Source organism: Setaria italica, chromosome II, assembly GCF_000263155.2.
Source record: "Setaria italica strain Yugu1 chromosome II, Setaria_italica_v2.0, whole genome shotgun sequence".
Lineage (NCBI taxonomy): Eukaryota > Viridiplantae > Streptophyta > Magnoliopsida > Poales > Poaceae > Setaria > Setaria italica.
Window position 1 is genome coordinate 22,728,139 of NC_028451.1, and position 18,540 is coordinate 22,746,678.

At 50.9% G+C, this 18,540-nt stretch overlaps 3 protein-coding genes across 3 annotated transcripts; 2 read left to right on the top strand and 1 right to left on the bottom strand.

The window, feature by feature from the left end:
* Positions 1 to 337: 337 nt before the first annotated feature.
* Positions 338 to 2,774, top strand: LOC101785987. Its single transcript, XM_004956356.3, has 5 exons — positions 338 to 471; positions 681 to 915; positions 1,053 to 1,118; positions 1,232 to 1,298; positions 2,510 to 2,774. The coding sequence occupies exons 1-4, from the start codon at positions 453 to 455 to the stop codon at positions 1,284 to 1,286; spliced, it is 375 nt and encodes a 124-aa protein (XP_004956413.1). The 5' UTR covers positions 338 to 452; the 3' UTR covers positions 1,287 to 1,298; positions 2,510 to 2,774.
* Positions 2,775 to 3,241: 467 nt separating this feature from the next.
* Positions 3,242 to 6,251, bottom strand: LOC101786393 (GTP-binding protein YPTM2). The gene is made up of 8 exons (XM_004956357.4): positions 6,075 to 6,251; positions 4,985 to 5,057; positions 4,611 to 4,658; positions 4,484 to 4,531; positions 4,150 to 4,221; positions 3,907 to 4,062; positions 3,572 to 3,675; positions 3,242 to 3,491 (listed from the first exon to the last, which is right to left on the bottom strand). The coding sequence occupies exons 1-8, from the start codon at positions 6,086 to 6,088 to the stop codon at positions 3,395 to 3,397; spliced, it is 612 nt and encodes a 203-aa protein (XP_004956414.1). The 5' UTR covers positions 6,089 to 6,251; the 3' UTR covers positions 3,242 to 3,394.
* Positions 6,252 to 12,338: 6,087 nt separating this feature from the next.
* LOC101786783 lies at positions 12,339 to 13,458 on the top strand. The gene is made up of 2 exons (XM_004956358.2): positions 12,339 to 12,492; positions 12,611 to 13,458. Exons 1-2 carry the CDS (start codon positions 12,376 to 12,378, stop codon positions 13,244 to 13,246), a joined length of 753 nt encoding a protein of 250 aa, XP_004956415.2. The 5' UTR covers positions 12,339 to 12,375; the 3' UTR covers positions 13,247 to 13,458.
* Positions 13,459 to 18,540: the final 5,082 nt, after the last annotated feature.

Genomic DNA, 18,540 nt, shown 5'->3' on the forward strand with positions numbered 1-18,540 from the left:
TCATCCAGTAAAACACAGTGGTTTCTGCTGCATTTCGCGCCAGTGCTATTGCCTTTGCCTCTCTGTCTATTCTCTTTTTGAAACGAATTGCCTCCGTCTATTTTCACCCATTCGAGACCCCGAAGCCCAGAACCTTCCTAGAAACTGTGGGGACCATACGCTCCCGAGCCCACAAGTCATCCACTAAAACACAGCGGTTCTTGCGCGTTGTGCTGTCTTGTCCGAGAAGAAAGAATTCGAAGCCCAAAACCATAGCGAGCTCGTGTCTTCTTGCTCCGTGCAGGTCACGTGACCTCCTCCCCTCTCAAACACACACACACACGACCCGCAGAACAGAGGAGAGTTCTGCTATAAACCCGCGCCCACCCCACCCCCACTCATCGTCTCAGGCTCCGGGCTCCCAGCGTCGGAAGGCTAGGGTTCCTGCACCGAGCCCGCTCCTCCCCTCACCCATGGTGCTGTACTATCACTGTACGTACGCTGCCTGATCGTATCTGATCATCCTAATGTGCTTTCAATTTGGTTCGATTGTTTCGTTTCTCGCGGATTTGGTTTGGTTGCTTCGTTTCCTCGTGGATTTCGCTTGGTTGCTTCGTTTCCTCGCGGATTTCGCTTGCCTGGTTGCTTCGTCTCTGACGGATTTGGTTTGGTTGCCTTGCCTTGATCGTCGTGCGCTGCAGATGGGTACGGGAGCCCCCGTTTCCTGGAGGTTGCCCAGGGCTTCCACCAGCGCGGGATCCCCTGGTCCGAGGCGAGAGGGGGAGCCGGCGTCGCCGTGAAGAAGGTCAAGCGCTATCTCGCGGAGATGGACAAGGCGGTGAACTACGACTACTACTACGACGACGAGCTCCGCTACACCCGCTTCAAGTCGCCCTTCGACCGCCGCCCCCTCGTTGGCCGCCGCACACGATACAGGTATCTTGTTGCTCTGCGCTCCTTGCTTCCTCTTGTGGATTGGAACTTGGAATGCCCGCGTGACGATGCATTTTGTGAGGATTTTTTGGGTAATTTTAAGGGATTTGATCTGTGATGCTTTCGATGTCCGCGTGCAGGAAGAACGAGGGGAAGCGCACCCTCCGCCTCGTCGGGAGCAGCACCGCGAACTACATGCGGCAATGGTGCGCGTGCGCCACTTGATTTTGATCTATTTCGGTTTGTGTCGGCGATCGAGTGGTTCTAGCGTTGTTGACTGGTGCTGATGTTTCGATATGTTTTTCTGGGTTTGTTGCAGTGAGGAGGATGCATTTGGTGATTTCGACAGCGATGACTGGGAGGACGAGGTGTAGGAGGGCCGTAAGGTATGTTATCCTCCTGATCAATCTACGTTTGCTGCATCTGAATTTTGCAAGGTAGTTGGATTCTGTTGTGGATTGTCCCTACAGCTTTGTGTTGTTCGATTAGTCATTTCAGCAAGAATGTGTTCCCATCTGTTTTGGTGTGGTATATATTTTCAATCTGCAGGCTACCCGCAGGGAAATTGAACAGAGGATTTCTATAGAACTGATACCGCAATGTGTTTTTGTGCATCACATGATGGTTATTTGGTCTCTGTACGCTGGTTTGGTGCAAAACTTTGAAATATGGACATTAATGTTGCAGAGTTGCTGATAATTAAGCCTAGTTACTTGATGATTTGTGGATGCATTATGTGAAATAGAATTTTAGGTCCATTTATCTTCGTTTCCTTTCTTTTGCATCCTACCAGATCATTCTGGGCCTGGCTGTCCTTATTTGCAACTCCAGTTTGAAGTAGTTAGTCCTTATTTGCACAGTAGTTAGCTGCATATTCCTTTTTCGGTTGTCAGTCAAATTTGTTTTGTTTCATCAGTTATCAGAGTGAATGTCATCCCAGTTTGGTTTGCATCTGTGCAGTATTTTGAATTTGTGAACGATCTGCAGAGAAATTGAGTAGTGAACGTGTATAGAAATATGATCACTATGTGCGTTTTTGTAACAAATCAGTTCAACACTTCGAAGTAGTGGACACCAATGTCGCAGAGTTGGCCAATATTTGAGCTTAGTTACTTGAAGATTCGTGGCTAGAAGCATTTGAAATTGAGTTTTAGGCCGATTGTTCTTCGTTTCCTTACTATTGCGTCATATCAGTTCGTTCTGCATGTCCATTGCATAGCCTGTTGTTCACTTGTTCTTTTGCAGAGTCATTGTTGTGGCTTGTTGCTGTGGCCATTTTAAATAATTTAGGATTCAATAAAGTAGGCAAAAGGCACAACTAGAGGCGTGCAGTATTTATGAAACATATGCTACGTACTTATTTCAGTAACATGATCACTTTTGTGTAATCCATTAGTATAAACAACTGTACAGTGATGAATGGTTAGCTTTGAAAGAATTTGGAATCTTGCAGCATGGAACACTTCTATCTGTTGCATCTATCTAGTTTACCAATGATGAACAGAAGTACCAGGAGATGTTTCGATCTTTTCCAGCTAGTTATGAAACGTGTGACCACTTCGTGCTTATACAAGATCTCTCTTGTGTTGCTTTGCAGAACACCAACAGGCAACAGATTGAGCAAGGGAGTACTGTACAGTCCGCGGGTGGTCATCATGTCTTGGGACGCTGGACTTGTTACATATCTGCATAGTTTTTTTTACGTTCATGAAATTTTTGCTATGTGAGGAGAGCGTTGGCCTGTAATAGTTTTTGCACTCTCCATGCGCGTTTTATTTTCCACGCATATATGCCCTCGTAATGTCAGTTTTTCACGCTTCCAGTGGAATGAGACCTGGACAAGATTTCTAAATTCTAACTGTTGCCTATTCTTTCTCTTTTCATGGGATTTATCTTGTGATGCTCTTACGGCTTGATTCCACATGCTTGATGACCTTTTTTACTGCCTTCTTTCTTTTTGAAATGAATGTGAGCTCGTTTGACATAAAACGTTATATGCTCAATCTGGGTTATACACTGACTGGTTAAGCTCGCACCTTTCCGCACGAAATAGCAGAATTTCGGAGCCACACGTTTAAATGGACTCAGGTGTCGGTGTGCCCAGTGCATACAACCTCAGCCAATTTAAGTTTTCTTTAATTAGCAGAGTTGTTAAGGAAATGCAAGCCACAAAGGCTTGCACGACTCGCATGATAGCACAACAAAGACGGCAGAACAAAAGGTTGCAATACACGTTATCAGGTAACATTTTGCTGGCACAACTGATCTTTTAGTTTGGCATGTGGGTGAGTGGGTGCCAGCAAGGGCAATTTAGATGTGGAAACAAGAATGGGCACCGAACTGCTCAGTCAACATAATTGATCATTTGAATTATATGAAAAATGCTATTTAGGCAATTAACAGAGAAATAATACAAACGCATCGCAAGCAAACAGTAGTGACAGTGCATCAAAGTTTACATGAACTGAAAGAAATTAATAATCTAAGAAGAGCAGCAGGACGTCTTCTGGTTAACGGGCTGGCCACGAATCTGCACTGTCGGCGGCCTGGCATTAGCTGCCGCAGGTTGGCTAGCCATCCTGAGACGAGAAAGGCCAAGGTTATGATCTGAAGAGGACAGGGTTATTCGATAATGCTCTTTTGAGTTGTGATTAAGTACCTGGTCTTAATGGATGCAGCCATAGCCATGAAAGCCTGCTCCACATTAGTAGCATTCTTCGCACTGGTCTCCATGAACGGGATGCCCATCTCATCAGCAAGAGCCTAACAGACGTGCAAAGACAACATGAGCAAGCAAAGATCGAGCCTATGTCCTTAGCAAAGCATAAGCTAAGCAGACCTCATCACAAATTCCATTTCTGTTACAATTCAGATTGGACATTTGTTCACTAGTTAACCTAACCAAACCTCATCACAAATTCCATTTCTGTTACCGCTCTTGATTCACAAGATACTTTCCCTTCATTCTGATGAATAGTTTATTCCAGAACTCACCTTGCCTGCTTCATATGACACAACTTTGTTCGCCGTCAAGTCACACTTGTTCCCAACAAGGAGTTTGTTTACATTGTCGCTTGCATAGCGATCAATTTCATTCAGCCACTGCTTTACATTGTTAAAGCTTTCTTGGTCTGTGACATCATACACAATCTGCATGTCCAACAAAAAAATGCAAAGTTACATAATTAGGATTGTTGTGGGACATTGAAGAATATATTAGCTGTGTGAGCAGCTTACGATAATGCCATGGGCTCCTCGGTAGTAGCTGCTCGTAATTGTCCTAAAACGTTCTTGCCCAGCAGTATCCCACTGTAATGATTGAACAAAAGTTATTAAAAAAAGGCCGGCAAAGTCATGACTCTAAGGAGATAATTAGCTCTAGATTTTGAATCCACAGTAGGAACTACTTGTATCCACAGAAGGCAATCTATAGTCAGGAGGAACTGGTAGTACATGTTTACAGATGGAAGTGGCCACAGTTTTCTTTTTAAAGAAAACAGACTTATGTTTGCTAGTTCTCGGTGATTTGGAACGATAAAACAGTGATAGAAGTTAACATGTTAAGACTTACAATCTGAAGCTTGATGGTCTTCCCATCCTGCTCAACTGTGCGGATTTTCTGCAAAGGAATCATGAAATTACTACTTTGCAATGCATGAACTTTACATAAAGAGTAAATGAAAGAAAAACAAACTCACAAAGTCGACTCCAATTGTGCTGATATAACTGTCCAGGTATGAGTCATCCTATGATAAATGAGGCCACATGTCAGGGAAAAAAAACACACGACACACTTATGGAGGAAAGCAGTGCAGAAACATGCAAGCATGATGCCATGATATGCCTTCATTATTAGACTCAAGTCTTTCACCAAACAGTTTTGAGTTAAGCCACTAGTAAATATTTGCTTGCAGTCTGAACTGAAGTGGCATATTATACTTCTAATCTTTCACCAAAAATTACGTTTACATGTATCACGCACTGACAGTGTGATGAACAAGAAAATTGATAAATTTTATGCCACAGCATGCATAACTTCACAACAACACGAAAGGACATTACAACCCCATACCGCGAATCTCAGGAGGAGGCATGACTTGCCAACACCAGAATCACCAATAAGAAGAAGCTTGAAGAGGTAGTCGCTGAAAATCAACAGAACAATGGTTAATATTGTAGTAGTTCGTACAACAATGACAGCGAATGGAATAACTTAGCGGTATCTTGTATGAAGCTCATCAGTTCACAGTTCAACTCACTTTCCCACACAAAAGGCCAAAACAAAATTAGTAACATGTAACACTAAACAAACCAATGAAGAGTGCTCTATATGCGGCCAAATCCGAATTTTTGTATCCTTCCAGTTTCGCACCAAAACTCAAAGAACTGCACAATTACCTCCAATTAGTGCAAACAAATCATGGCATACTAATTTTTTGTCCACTAGTTTTAACAACCACTAGCATAGATTTCTTTGGGCAAGCAGACATGGGCTGAATCCAGTGAATGGGCTACAGCTACACATTTAAACTAATTGTTCCTCAAAGTTATAACTGTCAAGAAAAGCGGGGATTGCATATTATCTTAAATTGAGCTAGAACCGTACTCAGTTACTCACGAGGCAAATGTGTGATTTAATACATTGTTGACAAAATGCAGAGACAGTTGCATGTACCGAAGTACGATCTTGCCCGTAAGGTGTAGACATACTCAACGAGCGCCCTTTTTAGATACCGTCCAATGAAGACTCAATTCTCACCTATCACAACCCATTTTCCTATAATTTTTCAGTGAGCGGCAACAATGAAGAGAGAGAAAAAAACGAAGATCTACACCAGGGACGAATCCTGCTTCCTGCCTCGTAATGGTGGGGGTGCAACACGCGCCATGATCATTCCAGCACACTAATTCACTTATTAATCGCAGACTCCAACAGAACAACCCCAGATGCAGCCATCAGATCCAGATCCAAAAACCCGGTGAACGGCCAACCTCCGCGAGCCCGATCGCATCCTCGCAACAACTCAGTACACATCTCTACACAATCGCAAACACACGACGCCCTCCACCACCAAACGATCGCGACACAAGCACGCACAGAAACCTCGAAACAAAAAACACCCGGATCAGAGACGGTCGGAGGGAGGATTCGTGGGACTTACTACTCGGGATTCATATCGGATCGAGCCCGCGGGTCGAACCGCCGTCCGGCCTGGCCTGCCTCCCGCTTCGCGCCTTCTCCTCCGGCGGTTGCGACGAGCGGATCGGGCGGAGGTGTCGATCGCGGGGGCCGGGGGGCAGCAGAGGCGACGGGATTGGAAACGGGGAAATTTTGAGGTGGGCGGAACGGCGAGTCATATAGGTGAGGGCGGGGTAAATTACGGGACTGCCCATGTACACGTGTTGTGCAGCACCACCCGGCCTTGTGTCGTGTTCGTGTTTGCTTCGGTGTCAGGCCGCTGATGACAAGGACAACAGGAGCTTCGGCAATCGGCGGTGGTGGATGACTGGGATCGTGTATTGACCTCCGTGGTTCGCGGGAAATCACATGTTATTGAAGTCAAACGGCGTAGCTTGTGTGTTATGGTTATGGTGTTGGTGTAATGGTGTCAATGTCCCGGATTTCTTAGAAGATTACTTGCGGTCCTTTGTTTGAACTGTAGCTTCCTTTTTATGGTTTGTTGAGTTAATTCACCCTCTGGGGATTAGAATTGATTTTCCTCTTCTTATATCCAGAACCAGTCTCATTTTCACCTTTCACAGAGAAGCTGAAACTCTGAACACCAGAATGAGCACTTGCATAATACCGCACACTGCTTCTAGTTGTTGGAGCAAACTGTGTTGAACTTTGTGGGGATTATAATCCCGGTTACCATTCGGATGGGCTGGTCGCCTTCCAGAGGGGGTACCACGGCCAAGCACTCGGGATAGGTGTGTGGATCAAGATGAAGGATCGGCATCAAGAGATATAGTTACAAATATGAATGTTTAAATATGTAAAGAGATAACGTGTACCAAACCGACAGCAGAAGACGAGGATTAGACGAAAACTTTTGTCGAGTCCGTTGACAGCTCCAAGAGCCATTCGCCCCCCTCCCCTCGGGTTTCGTCTACGCTGTCGCAGCACCGACCCCACCAGTCTTTTACGATGAGCGAACCGTCAAGGGAGAAATGGAACAAGAACATATCCTTCTTCTTTTCATCCTTAAGGGCTTGAATGCGGATTTAAGGACCCTTCTGACACCCAACACCTTCCCAAACTTCAACACTTTGATGAACAAGGCCATTCTGACTGAGAGAGCCAAGGCAGAGGACTCGACAAAAGTTTTCATCTAATCCTCGTCTTCTGCTGCCGGTTCCAAGTCCGTTGCGGACTGCGTTCGGGAGCGTCCTTCTGACGGCTGGTCCGGATCCGTAGTGCAATCTGTCTCTACACCCTCCTCCAAGATTGGAAATAGGTAGCCACCGGCGGGCAGGTGGTTATTGATAACAGCCACGATCTGCTGCTTGTCCTCGTTCGAATGGTCATCAAACGAGTCGAAGAAGTACGATCTCGCCATCGCCTTCCTCGTTGCCTCCCAAAAGGTGGTGGCGTCGTTCCTCAACCCATAAGGGATACGAATCTGAGGAGTTGAACCAGTCGACGCTCCTCCGAGAGTAGATTCACAGAGGGTTATGCACTCAGCTAGTTAGGATGCGATCCGCAGATTGCCAACAGAGAGGGCCACAGGGGCCTGTCCGTTCCCGCTATCAGATACAGCAGATCGTCGACAAGACTCGTGGGTTCCTAGTCCGGAATGGCCTCCCGAAGATTATTCGGTTGGCCTGGATCTGGTCGTTAACGAGATTGGATTTGTTAGACAGACCCGAGTTTCCTGGGATCGAGGCCATGGCCCAATCGAAGGCCTCGATCTTCTCAATCAGGAGACTGGGATGATGCAAGGCACCTCCCTGATAAGAAGCTCGCCCTCAAGAAGGACCGAGTGGTTGACCGCACGATCGCCGATGGCGGAGGCAGCATGATATCCCTATAAGGGAATTGCCTCTCCCATCGTGGCGAAAACGATGTAGCTCATCGGGATCTTGACGGCATGCATCAAGCTCGCCAACTGATATAGCGAATCCCTACTTGACGCGCCAACTGTCGGGGAATAGACTGCCAGTCCTCCACGGGGTAGACCAAGGTGGTAGATTGTGTGGAGGGGGTCGCCGTACCTAGAGCTACATGGATGAACACAAAGACATAGGGGACTTTTTTAGATTCTGACCACCAGATTGGTGTAATACCATATGTCCTGTCACTAGTAGAGAACTGACCTTCCATCCAGGAGCTTTTGTCCCGGTTGACTTTGGACACGGAACTAAAGTGTCTTTACTCCTGGGTAAAAAATGAGCCACCGGATATGCCAGGGGTTTTGAAGAAATTTGCCGAGCACTCCTTGAAGGTCGATGAGAAGGCCAAGCTGATCCAGCAAAAGCTTCGTCATTTCACGCAGGACCGCAATGAGGCGATTAGGGTAAAGATTACAAAACTGTTAGCAGCCGGTTTTATCAAAGAAGTGTATCACCCCAATTGGTTAGCTAATCCAGTTCTTGTAAAGAATAAGAATAAGGAATGGAGAATGTGCGTTGATTATACTGATCTCAACAAACACTACCCTAAAGTTGTACCGTCTATTTTTATTTTTCATCGGATAATGAATAAAGCTCATCAGGTTTGGCAGTCAATAATCTTGACCCCAATGTCACCCCAACTTATCTTTACAAGATCCAAACTTGGGGGCTACGCTTTCGATTTTCTCCTCGCTGTTTATTGTCTATACCGACACTAAAACTCATAAAGTACTAAGGTAGAACACCCCTTAAATCGAGGGACCTAGCTATTTTTGTGACACCAAGGTACTATGCGTGCATGAGAGTACACCCTCTGTGCTAGAAAACTGAGGCTAACGGGACTATGGGTCCCCGTAACATGTTAACTACCAGGGAAACTAAAGTTAAAGGGAACGGCGGAGTAAAGCATATTTACAAACTTTTGTTTCTCTCGGACATCCCACCGAGGCAAAAGGACATAATGTTCACATCTAAACCCTACATTGTTTCTGGCTAATGGTTTGCAGGAGCTTCATCGCCGTCCTCTGGAACTACGTCATTGGCAAGCATGACGGCAACTGGCTCCACTTCCTTCAGCAGCTCGTCAACCCGTTTTGAGGTGGTCCCAAGGGCGTATCCATCGGCGAGAGGCTCTAGGGCAGTCCGAGGGAAGAGCGACTTCAGCTCCGCCAGCACGTGATCGGTGCTTGCAATGCTGCTCATCTGAAGATAGGCGTGGAAACACTCGGGAGCGACCCGTAGACGGTCCAGCATGCTAGGTGGCGGGCGGATCAGCGGCCTGAGCGGTTCAGAGGTAGATTGTTGCGTGGGGAGCGGGTCAAGGATCTCCATGAGCGGTAGAGCTGCTGCTTCAAGGTTATCTGCACTCTCCTGCTTCCACCTGCGGCACGCCTCCAGATCTACAAATTGCGCGTGGATGACCCCATGACATTCTGTAAACCATCATTCACATGGCAATCAAGTTACAACAACAAACAAAACTAGTCGGACTGCGAGATTCTTACCTTCCAGGTCCTTCTTGGCCTTGGCCTCATTCTTCCGAGCTTGCTCGACCTCGCCGCCAATGTCCCGCACCTTCCGCTGGAGCTCCTCCAACTCCTAAGGTGCCCTCGCTTGCTCCTCCTCATGGGCTACAAGGTGACGGAGCATCAGAAAATGCGGAAGCACACCAACAAGATAAGCTAGTCGGCAACATACCTTTAAGGCTACCGCGAAGAGTCTCAGCTTCTTGACAGAGCGTCGATGACTCGACCTTCACCTTGGCCGGTTGCTCCTCAAGGTGCCTTAGCCGGGCCCTGAGTTGTTGGTTGTCCTCATAAGATGGTAGCATTTCCTCCAACATCTCGAACTTGCTCTTGCCGTGTGCAATGATACGCTGCATCAATACCACTCAGAAGCAAAACGCGAGAAGCAACAAAAAAGTAACAAGGGAAACAAATACCTACCCGGGACAATAAGGAAGCCTCGTGCAACGACCGGAGGAACCGCTCGTTGTCCTCCCGTTCCACCTCGGGGTCCCCACCCGATCCGCAATTTTCGCATCCGGGTCGCCGACGATCTCCCCACCGCCGCCGCTGGGCGCTGCGACGGCGGTGTGCTTGAGCGGCTCCCTGACGAAGCCACGCTGGAAGCGCCAGGGCACAAGCACCTTGTACCTCCTCGACCCGGCCGCCCTCGGTGGCACCGCCGCCACCCCCATCTCCATCCGCCGCCGCCTCTGCTCGAACTCTCCAATAGACCCCTCCGAAATCCTCTGCCCCCTGGACGTAGATAAAAAAAATAGAAACTTGTGATGCCTCTATAGATGTCCATGCAGCCTGTGGCCCGCCTACTCGGCACGGAGCTCAACTTTTTGGCTTGGCTCTAGCCCGGCTCGGCACTGAGGGCTTCGAGCTCCTAGTGGCTCGGTCCGGTAGCTCGTGCCGGGCATGGGCCGCCACCCCAGCACGGTGTCAAGGAGCAAGCCCACTAAGGCCCGTATAAATACCAACATAAGAGCATTTTGGCCGACCAACCCTAGACCATCTCACCTCTACCCCGCCACCACCCTTCCTTGCCTGTTTGCCATCTCCCCACCACCTCCCCTCCGACCTCCCCTCCGCTTGCGGCCTGCCCTCCGGCGTGCGGCGCTCCCCTCCGGCCTCCCCACCTTCCCTCCGGTGGGTGACGCTCCCTTCCGACCTCCCCTCCTAGCTCCCGACGCCGCTCCCTCACTCCTCTCCTCAACCGTCAGCACCGGCGCGCCAATCCCCCTCTCCTCTCCTCCACCGCCGCCAGCGCTGCTTCCCTCCCTCGCAGCCTCCTCCACCGCCGCCAGCACAGCCTCCTTCCCTCGCGGCCTCCTCACCCGGCAGCAGCGTTGCTCCACCGTGCCTGGGCTAGCACGGGTCTCATCGGGCTGCCCGTGCCAGCTGGGCTGGCTCGGCATGAAATGGGCCCGTGGACACATGCCTGGGCCGTTGTTGCAGCCCGTGGGCGTGCACGGCCTGGCACGGTGGAGGCATAGTGCCAGGCCTGGCCCGGCATGAAGTTGGCCGGGCCTAGTCGGGCCCGTGCCAGGTGGGGCCAAACCGTCCGTTTGGACATCTATAGATGCCTAGGTTCTGGGACGAATCGGACGGAAGGGGAAAAACCAAGCGGGCGAACCGGTAGGCCGGAGGTAGGTCTCCCCGATGCGCACCTGGAGGCGGCAACTACCCAAAAGAAATGGCACGTTTTTTTTTATTTCTGGGCTTGGCCGAAACCACACTAGTCACTAGTACCTGATATGGGCAAGGCAAGGAATTTTAGCTAATCCGGCCCATCCCATTTTGATGACTAGTCCTTTTTCTCAAGCTGAACTCGTCGGATTGCAGCATGTCACTTGTCGCTGCCGCTCCTCCTGGCATCTAGCATCCCGATCAGCGCGCGTCACGGTTGAGGACGGACTTACCAGCAACATGCGCCGGTTTCCAGGACCAACTTGACAACTTCCGCCAGTTGGTTGATCGTTGCCAAACAACGCACTTCCGCAGAAAAACCAACTCCTAGCAACAAGCACATAACATATGCGTGACCAACCGCTTGGCAGTAGTAAACCATCAGATTGCCATGAGTAGCTAGCCAAAACCAAGCTATACTTTGTCCAAACAAACCAAACGTCTTAACCTTTGTCATTTCCACCAACTCCGAGTCATACCTAATCATTAATCAACCTGTCATATATAGTACTACATACCTGAATTTTGTAAGATAGTACTAGCATAACCTCCATTATTCTTGCTGAAATTCACCCAAACCTTCTAAGGCCTTGCTTAACAGTGTGATTTCTCAATCGCAATTGCAAAATCAGGCGCAGAGCAACGGGACTTGCATTGGCACGTATAAAACGAGCCCTGCTTCAGAACTCCTAATGCACCATTCAATTCTTGTGAATCCTGTCAGGCCAAGAACTTCTTCCTAGTCTTTCCGCACAGCGAGAGGCAGCAAGGCAGCTAGCGAGCGAGCGAAATGGCGGCAGCGGCGCCCATGCTTGTCCACGTCGAGTCCATCCAAACCGCCGTCCCAGCGGGCGCCGCCGGGTCGGGGCGGTCGCTGCCCATCGCCGTGTCCGGTCCGCCGCTCGCAGCCGCGGAGCTGCAGCGCCGCTTCCGCGCCGTGCTCTACTACCGCGGCGCCGGCGCGGCCGGCGAGCTGGAGGCGGCGGCGAGGGAGCGCGGCGCGTGGGTGAAGGAGTCGCTCAGCGCGGCGCTGGTCGACCACCCGGAGATGGCGGGGCGGCTGCGCCGCCGCGGCGACGACGGGCGCCTGTGGGAGGTGAGGCTCATGGACACCGGCGTGCGGCTGGTCCAGACCTCGGTGGAGGCGACCATGGCGGCGTTCTTGCGGGCGAGCGGCGCCGACCGGGAGAGGAAGGAGGCCGCGCTGGCGCTGTGGACCGACGTGGACGTGCAGGAGCCCGACATCTGCGCACCGTTCTTCATGCAGGTAGTACAGTGGTAGTTGATCGGGGACTTGGGCCCACTGATCGATATCTCTTCGGAGAACGGAGATGTGACAACGGCCGGTCACCCAACTCACAGCAATGTCGTGTTCCCCTTCGCAGCTGACACGATTCCAGGACGGTGGCTACGCCGTCGGCGCCAGCTGCAGCCTGCTCCTCGCCGACCCGCTGTCCCTCGCCGGCTTCCTCAAGTCGTGGGCTCGCAAGCACGCGGAGCTCCAGGCGCAGGGCAAGATCGTCGCCAACCCGGTGATCCAGTACACGCGCTACCTCCAGAGCGCAGGCGGCGCCGCCAGGCGCGTCAAGTCCGTCCCAGTGGACACCGACATCGCCACCGGCACCACGACGACGACCGTGCTCTTCAGGGCAGCCGGCGGCGGCACGTCCGACCACCGTGCCCTCGCGGCGGCCTGCGTCGCCATGGCCATCGAGAGGCTCGGCGCCAAGGCGCTCCCGCGATTCACGGTAATGGCCCGCGACGGCTCGGAGGGGCTGAACGTCAAGACGTGCACGGCGGATGGTGACGAGAAGCCTTGTAATGGGCACGAACATGCGCCACGGGTCTCGCACTGGCGCGATGAGGCCGGTCTCGAGGACCTGACGCTGGAAGGGAACAAGCCCGTGCACGTATCGTACTGCGTCTCGCCGTGCGCCGACGAGGGTCTCGTGGTTGTGATGCCGGCAGGCGGTGCCGAGCTCTTGATCAGTGCAACTGTTCCGAATTACATCTACATGTAATTTTGAAATGCCCTGCGCTACATGTAATTCAAGGTGGAAATTCGATGCAGGTTATAGAATATAATTCCCTTTGAGCATCCAAAATCGATCCTGGTAACACCATTGGGTAGAAACATTGCCCTCGGCAACGGCAGCGGCACACCCCGGAGCTCGGGAATGGGGAGGAGCACGTCGCAGAGAAGGATGCCCCGCCAGAGATCGACCCAGCCCATGGTGACGCTTCACCCTCAATGGTGATCATGGTGCTTGTTGAATGTGTCAAGAGCCGGCAAGCATCCTCATCCCTTGAAATCTTCATCGGGAACGCGCATCCTCGTGCGCCGCTCATGCGGAACGCGCAGTTGGCGGCCAGCATTGAGCGATCGGCGCCTGCATAGTAGTTCGAGGAGAGGATCTCCGTCGAGACGACCAGCGCCCGTGCCGAGGGGCGGCATGGCGCGTAGGAGGCTCGCCGCGAGATCCACCGCGATGAGGCCCGCGCCGCACCCCATCCCGGAGAGGTAGGCGCTCCGCACGTCGCTGCGCATGGCGTACCTTTTGATGATCATGTCCGAGAGCGCCGGCTCCGGTGCGCGCATGCTGCACCAGACGATCACTACGACACTACGTCGACGTCCCCGGGCCTTGCCGCGCGTGACGATGCTGCCGCCTTGCCGAACAGGGCGTCCACGGCTGAGAAGACGACGAGCTCGGCCGCCTCGCGCGCCGCCCGAAGGCTCTTGTCGGGAAGGACGTAGCTGAGGGAGGGGGACACACCGACACAGAGGTCTTCCTTCCCGAGGCCCGACCGTTCCAGCATGCCCGCCGTGAAGGAGACGACAGCAGCAGCGCCATCTTCGTCGTCAAGTGCACCGTGCAGGAGGCGCGCGTGCTCGAGGAACGGCCGATGGGGCGCGGCAGGCGGTCGCGCCGCGGAAGCAGGTGTACTTGACGAGGTACACCGGCCGCCGGCCGGGGGCGGCGCACGAGGTACAGGGTCGCCGCCTGGGCCAGCGCTAAGAACAGGTGCATGGGGCGAGCTCCGGCTTCTAGGAATTGAGTCTGTGTCCTCCTAATTTCTGTCTACCGTCGCCGAGACAGGAGCCCCGTCTGCTCTCGCTCCACCCACCGGATGCTCCCTATCCACGGCTCCACGCAGCCCACGCCTACAAAGAAATCCGCCTCTCCGTCCTGTATGTAGATAGTCCGTCACCGTCTCAGAGCACCGAGCTCCCGAGGCGGCGCCGCCGCCGCACCGGCTGCATCTGCGGAGGAGCTTGGACCGTGAGCGGCACGCACGGGGAGCTGGAGGGAGGGCTAGGAGTAGTCAATTGATTCTCGACGGAGACTCGCGCGGGACGCACGGCGGCAGGGGGCGTCGCCAGCGGCGGAGCGAGCTCGTGGGTTGCTCCGGCGAAGTCCCGGAATATTTTCCAAATCCCCCCAGTTTGGAGGTGCTTTTGTAAAGTTCCAGATCAAATATTTGCAAAATGCTTCCTGATTTGAATCGCGATAATTGATCGCGACCAATTATATATTTACAAAATCCCATCGCGACTAGTCGCTATCCGATTTAGGGGTATATTTCTAAAATTCCGAAGCGAACTTTTTTAAAAGGACCCCTGATTCGGGAGGATCGGCACCCGTCGGTTCACCGGCGTCCGCCGCCACCGCCGTCCTCCTCACGTTCTGTTCCAGACGGAAGCGGCGAGCCCGCGGAGCCCAGCGGCGCCGCACAGCCCGCAAACAAACCGCAGAGCCCCCAGGAGCAAACGGAGGCAGAGAAGGCGGCGTCCGGCGTTGCCGTCCTCTTCTTGGCTCCATCGCTGCAGCCGCCGCCGCACCTGGACGCCGGCGTATCTACCACTGACCCCATCGATGGTGCTCCCTTCATCGCCCGCGGATCCAATACTGTCCTCATCGGCGCCTCAGCTGCTGATGCTGCCTCTCGTCGTTGGCCTCATCTACATCTGCCAGCGCGCACGGCGTCGTGGAGCCATAGCCATTTGACCGACGCATGGTTGCGTACTCCTCTACTGCTGCCAATCCTACTTCTCCTTCCGTATCCGCGGAAATTTCTTGATTCGTTGCCTAGCCTGTTGCTGATTCATTGGTTGGTACTTGTGATTAGTTCGTTAGCTCCTTGCTGATTTCTTGATTGGTATGGTATTCTCCTGATTAGTTGACTAGTATTCTTAATTTCTTCTAGGCTGCAATGCCAAATTGCCAATACAACACTTGAGTTTTTTTTAAAAAAAAAATTGCAGCGCTTGATTTTTAGCCATTCAATCAAATGCCGACTCTCCTCAGGTTTCCAAGGGGAACAGTCAATTAGCGTATTTTTAGTCTGCGGCAATATTTTCTACGTGCTGCAACTCCCGTTTGGTTTTGGCTTGTTGCACTAGGCTTTTCAGTTTGCTGGAATGGCTATTGTTTTCGCTGCATCGTCAAGTGTTATCATCGCAAAAGGAAAGGGATGCGTCGTCTATATGACTATACGAGACCACTCAGATAGGGGAGTTTAGTCTGTTGATGATGCTCGACTTCGTTCAAATCTCGTTGCGAACTTTGTCGTGGGGTGGCCTCTGGATGTCCACCTGGCAGAGGCGTGCTGGACGATGGCGAGGTGCCGGCCGCCTGAGAAAGAAGAGAGATTCAGGTCAGAAATAGCATAAAAGAAATATGTGAGCAACTCCAAAAGTTCCTAAAAATTCTTTCTCAAAACGAGGTATTAGGAGCTATGCTAAAAAATTTTTTTCCTAAAAATATATCAACACACAGCAGATCACTAAAAACTGATCCCAATAATTCAAAACAAACCACGTCATCGTATTGTGCCCATTAAAATTCGTTGTTTTTTTTCCCACCACCATGGCACGGACGCACCGCTGCCCTGCGCACGGAGGACTCATGCGCGCCAGCCCCTGCGCGTGCGTCCTTGCACCCTGACCGGCAGCTCCGCGTATGTAACAATTTCATTCATACATGCTAAATCATGGCTATCTTACTTGCTAGTTGATACACGTCCAAGCCCTTGTTTACTTCACCCCCAACTCCCAACTTTGGCATTATGCAAAAAAAGATTCCCCGTCACATCAAACTTGTGGTACATGCATGGAGTACTAAATGTAGATGAAATTAAAAACTAATTGCACAGTTTTGTTGTACTTTGCGAGACGAATCTTTTAAGCCTAATTAGTCAATATTTAGACAATAATTCACAAATACAAACGAAACGCTACAGTGTGCTACAGTGCCAGCATATTAATTTGGCACCTTCCAATTTGACCAACTAAACCAGGCCCAACCAGGCAACAAGGAACTAGCCCTTGCTAAGCTGGCAGTCTGCGACCTGCACACATTGTTCTCCTGTCGCTAACTAATAAATAAACAGTTCCTCGCTAACTAATAAATATCACTAACTTGTGCACCCTGGATGGAATTAGAAAGCTTCAGCTGACACCTGAAATTGCAAGCAAGATCGGGACAGTAACAACACCTAATTCTTCTGCTGCTTCAAATCATCCTCAAAATTCAGCATGTGAAGCTTGAACAGCTTATATCAGAGCAACCCTGTTTTCCTTCTGGCATCGCCGAGGGCAGCAGTGGCACAAATAAAGATCACTGATCGGCTTACAAAGTCTGAAAAACTGGATCTCGGTGCCGGCACCACTACCAACCGGGCGGCTCCGGGCTCCAGTTCAGGAAGGGGAGTAGAGCCGAGCCTTTCTTGGGAGGTTGCCGGAGGAGGAGCTGAGGAAGGATGGGGCGCGGCAAGATCGAAATCAAGCGGATCCTCAAGAAGGCGCGGGAGATCAGCGTGCTCTGCGACGCCGAGGTCGGCTCGTCATCTTCTTCGCGATTTGCTGGGCGCTCGATCTGCCCTGCCCTCCGCTCGTGCGCAGCAGGGAGCAGCCGTCGGGGGTGCCCCGGCGGAGCGCTGGCCTGGCGCCGCGCCGGCCCTCCCAGCCTTGCGTCGCCCCTCTCACCCCTCCCGTCCCTGTGCCCGTGCGCCGCAAGGAGCCGCCCCTCCCGGACCTGCGCCAGTGCGCCTCAAGGAACCGCCGCCGGGGATGCTGGTCAGAGGAAGAGATAAGACAGGGAGAGGAAGAAGAAAGCATTGAGCGAGCGGCGAAAAAAAAAACGAGCGCGGAAGCATCCGTTGGTGAAAGACCGCGAGTCGCGAAAAAACGTGGGGCGTGGAGGCGTTTTTTCGCGTCTCAATTTTTTTTTAAGTTTTGGGTGCGTTGGAGTCATTTTTTCTTTTTTTTTTCCTAAAAAATGGTATTGGGAGTTAGCAGCCTTTTGTAGTTACTATTAGGTGGAGCAACTTCAAAAAGCCGCTAATCTTACCTAATATCCTTTTTGGGGAGAAAAGGAGAAAAAACGAACTCTAACAGTCCACCTAAACCTTCTTCAATTTTTTAGCAACACTAAAAAAACAGCTTGCCACCGCGTATATTTTAGCGTTGATGTTTCCCCCCCAATCCTGATTCCCGCACGCTCACGTGTCCCTTCTGATAGATCCAGTACGATAACGTGGCCTATTTTGAAATATTGAGGGTAATTTATTAGCAATCTGATGTGGATTGATATATTTTTGGGGGAATTTTTTTAGAAGAACCCTAATACATAGTTTTAGGGAAAAAAAATTTTAAGATACTCTTGAAGTTGCTCCTCCCAGGTTAGTCCAATCGGACAGCAAAACCTGAGTTCGACGATGATTCGGGAAGGCAATTTAGGAATCGTGGATTAAAGATGCTAAAAGGAACATGTACTGTCAACTAGTACTAAAGTGCCAAAGATAATAGCACGAAGAGAATGCCAAAAGGAACTTTGCTGTGGCACATTCAGTTTTTCCTTTCGAGGAACTGTGGTACATTCAGTTAGGCAGTTCTAGAATGGCCCTGTGTGTGTATATATATATTTCATAACAATTCGCTCAATATAAAATATTTTATGATTTTTTTAAACGAAACCGGCACCTATTATATTAAAAAGAGAGAGAAACATTTCACGAATTCCCCTCTACCGTGGCAATAATAGTTATGGCGCCATGTTGCTGTCCATATTCCCGGTTCAATAAGCAAAGCAACTCATTCAACGGCGATGTTCTACCATATAAAAAAGAACAGTGGACAAACGATCAAATTATTTGGTTTGTTCTTCCTAAGGGGCTGTTTGGATACGAGGTGCTAAACTTTAACAGTGTCACATCGGATGTTTGGATGCTAATTAGGAGGACTAAACATGAGCTAATTATAAAACTAATTTGCAGAACCTTGTCTAATTCGCACCGACGCACCGGGGAGAGG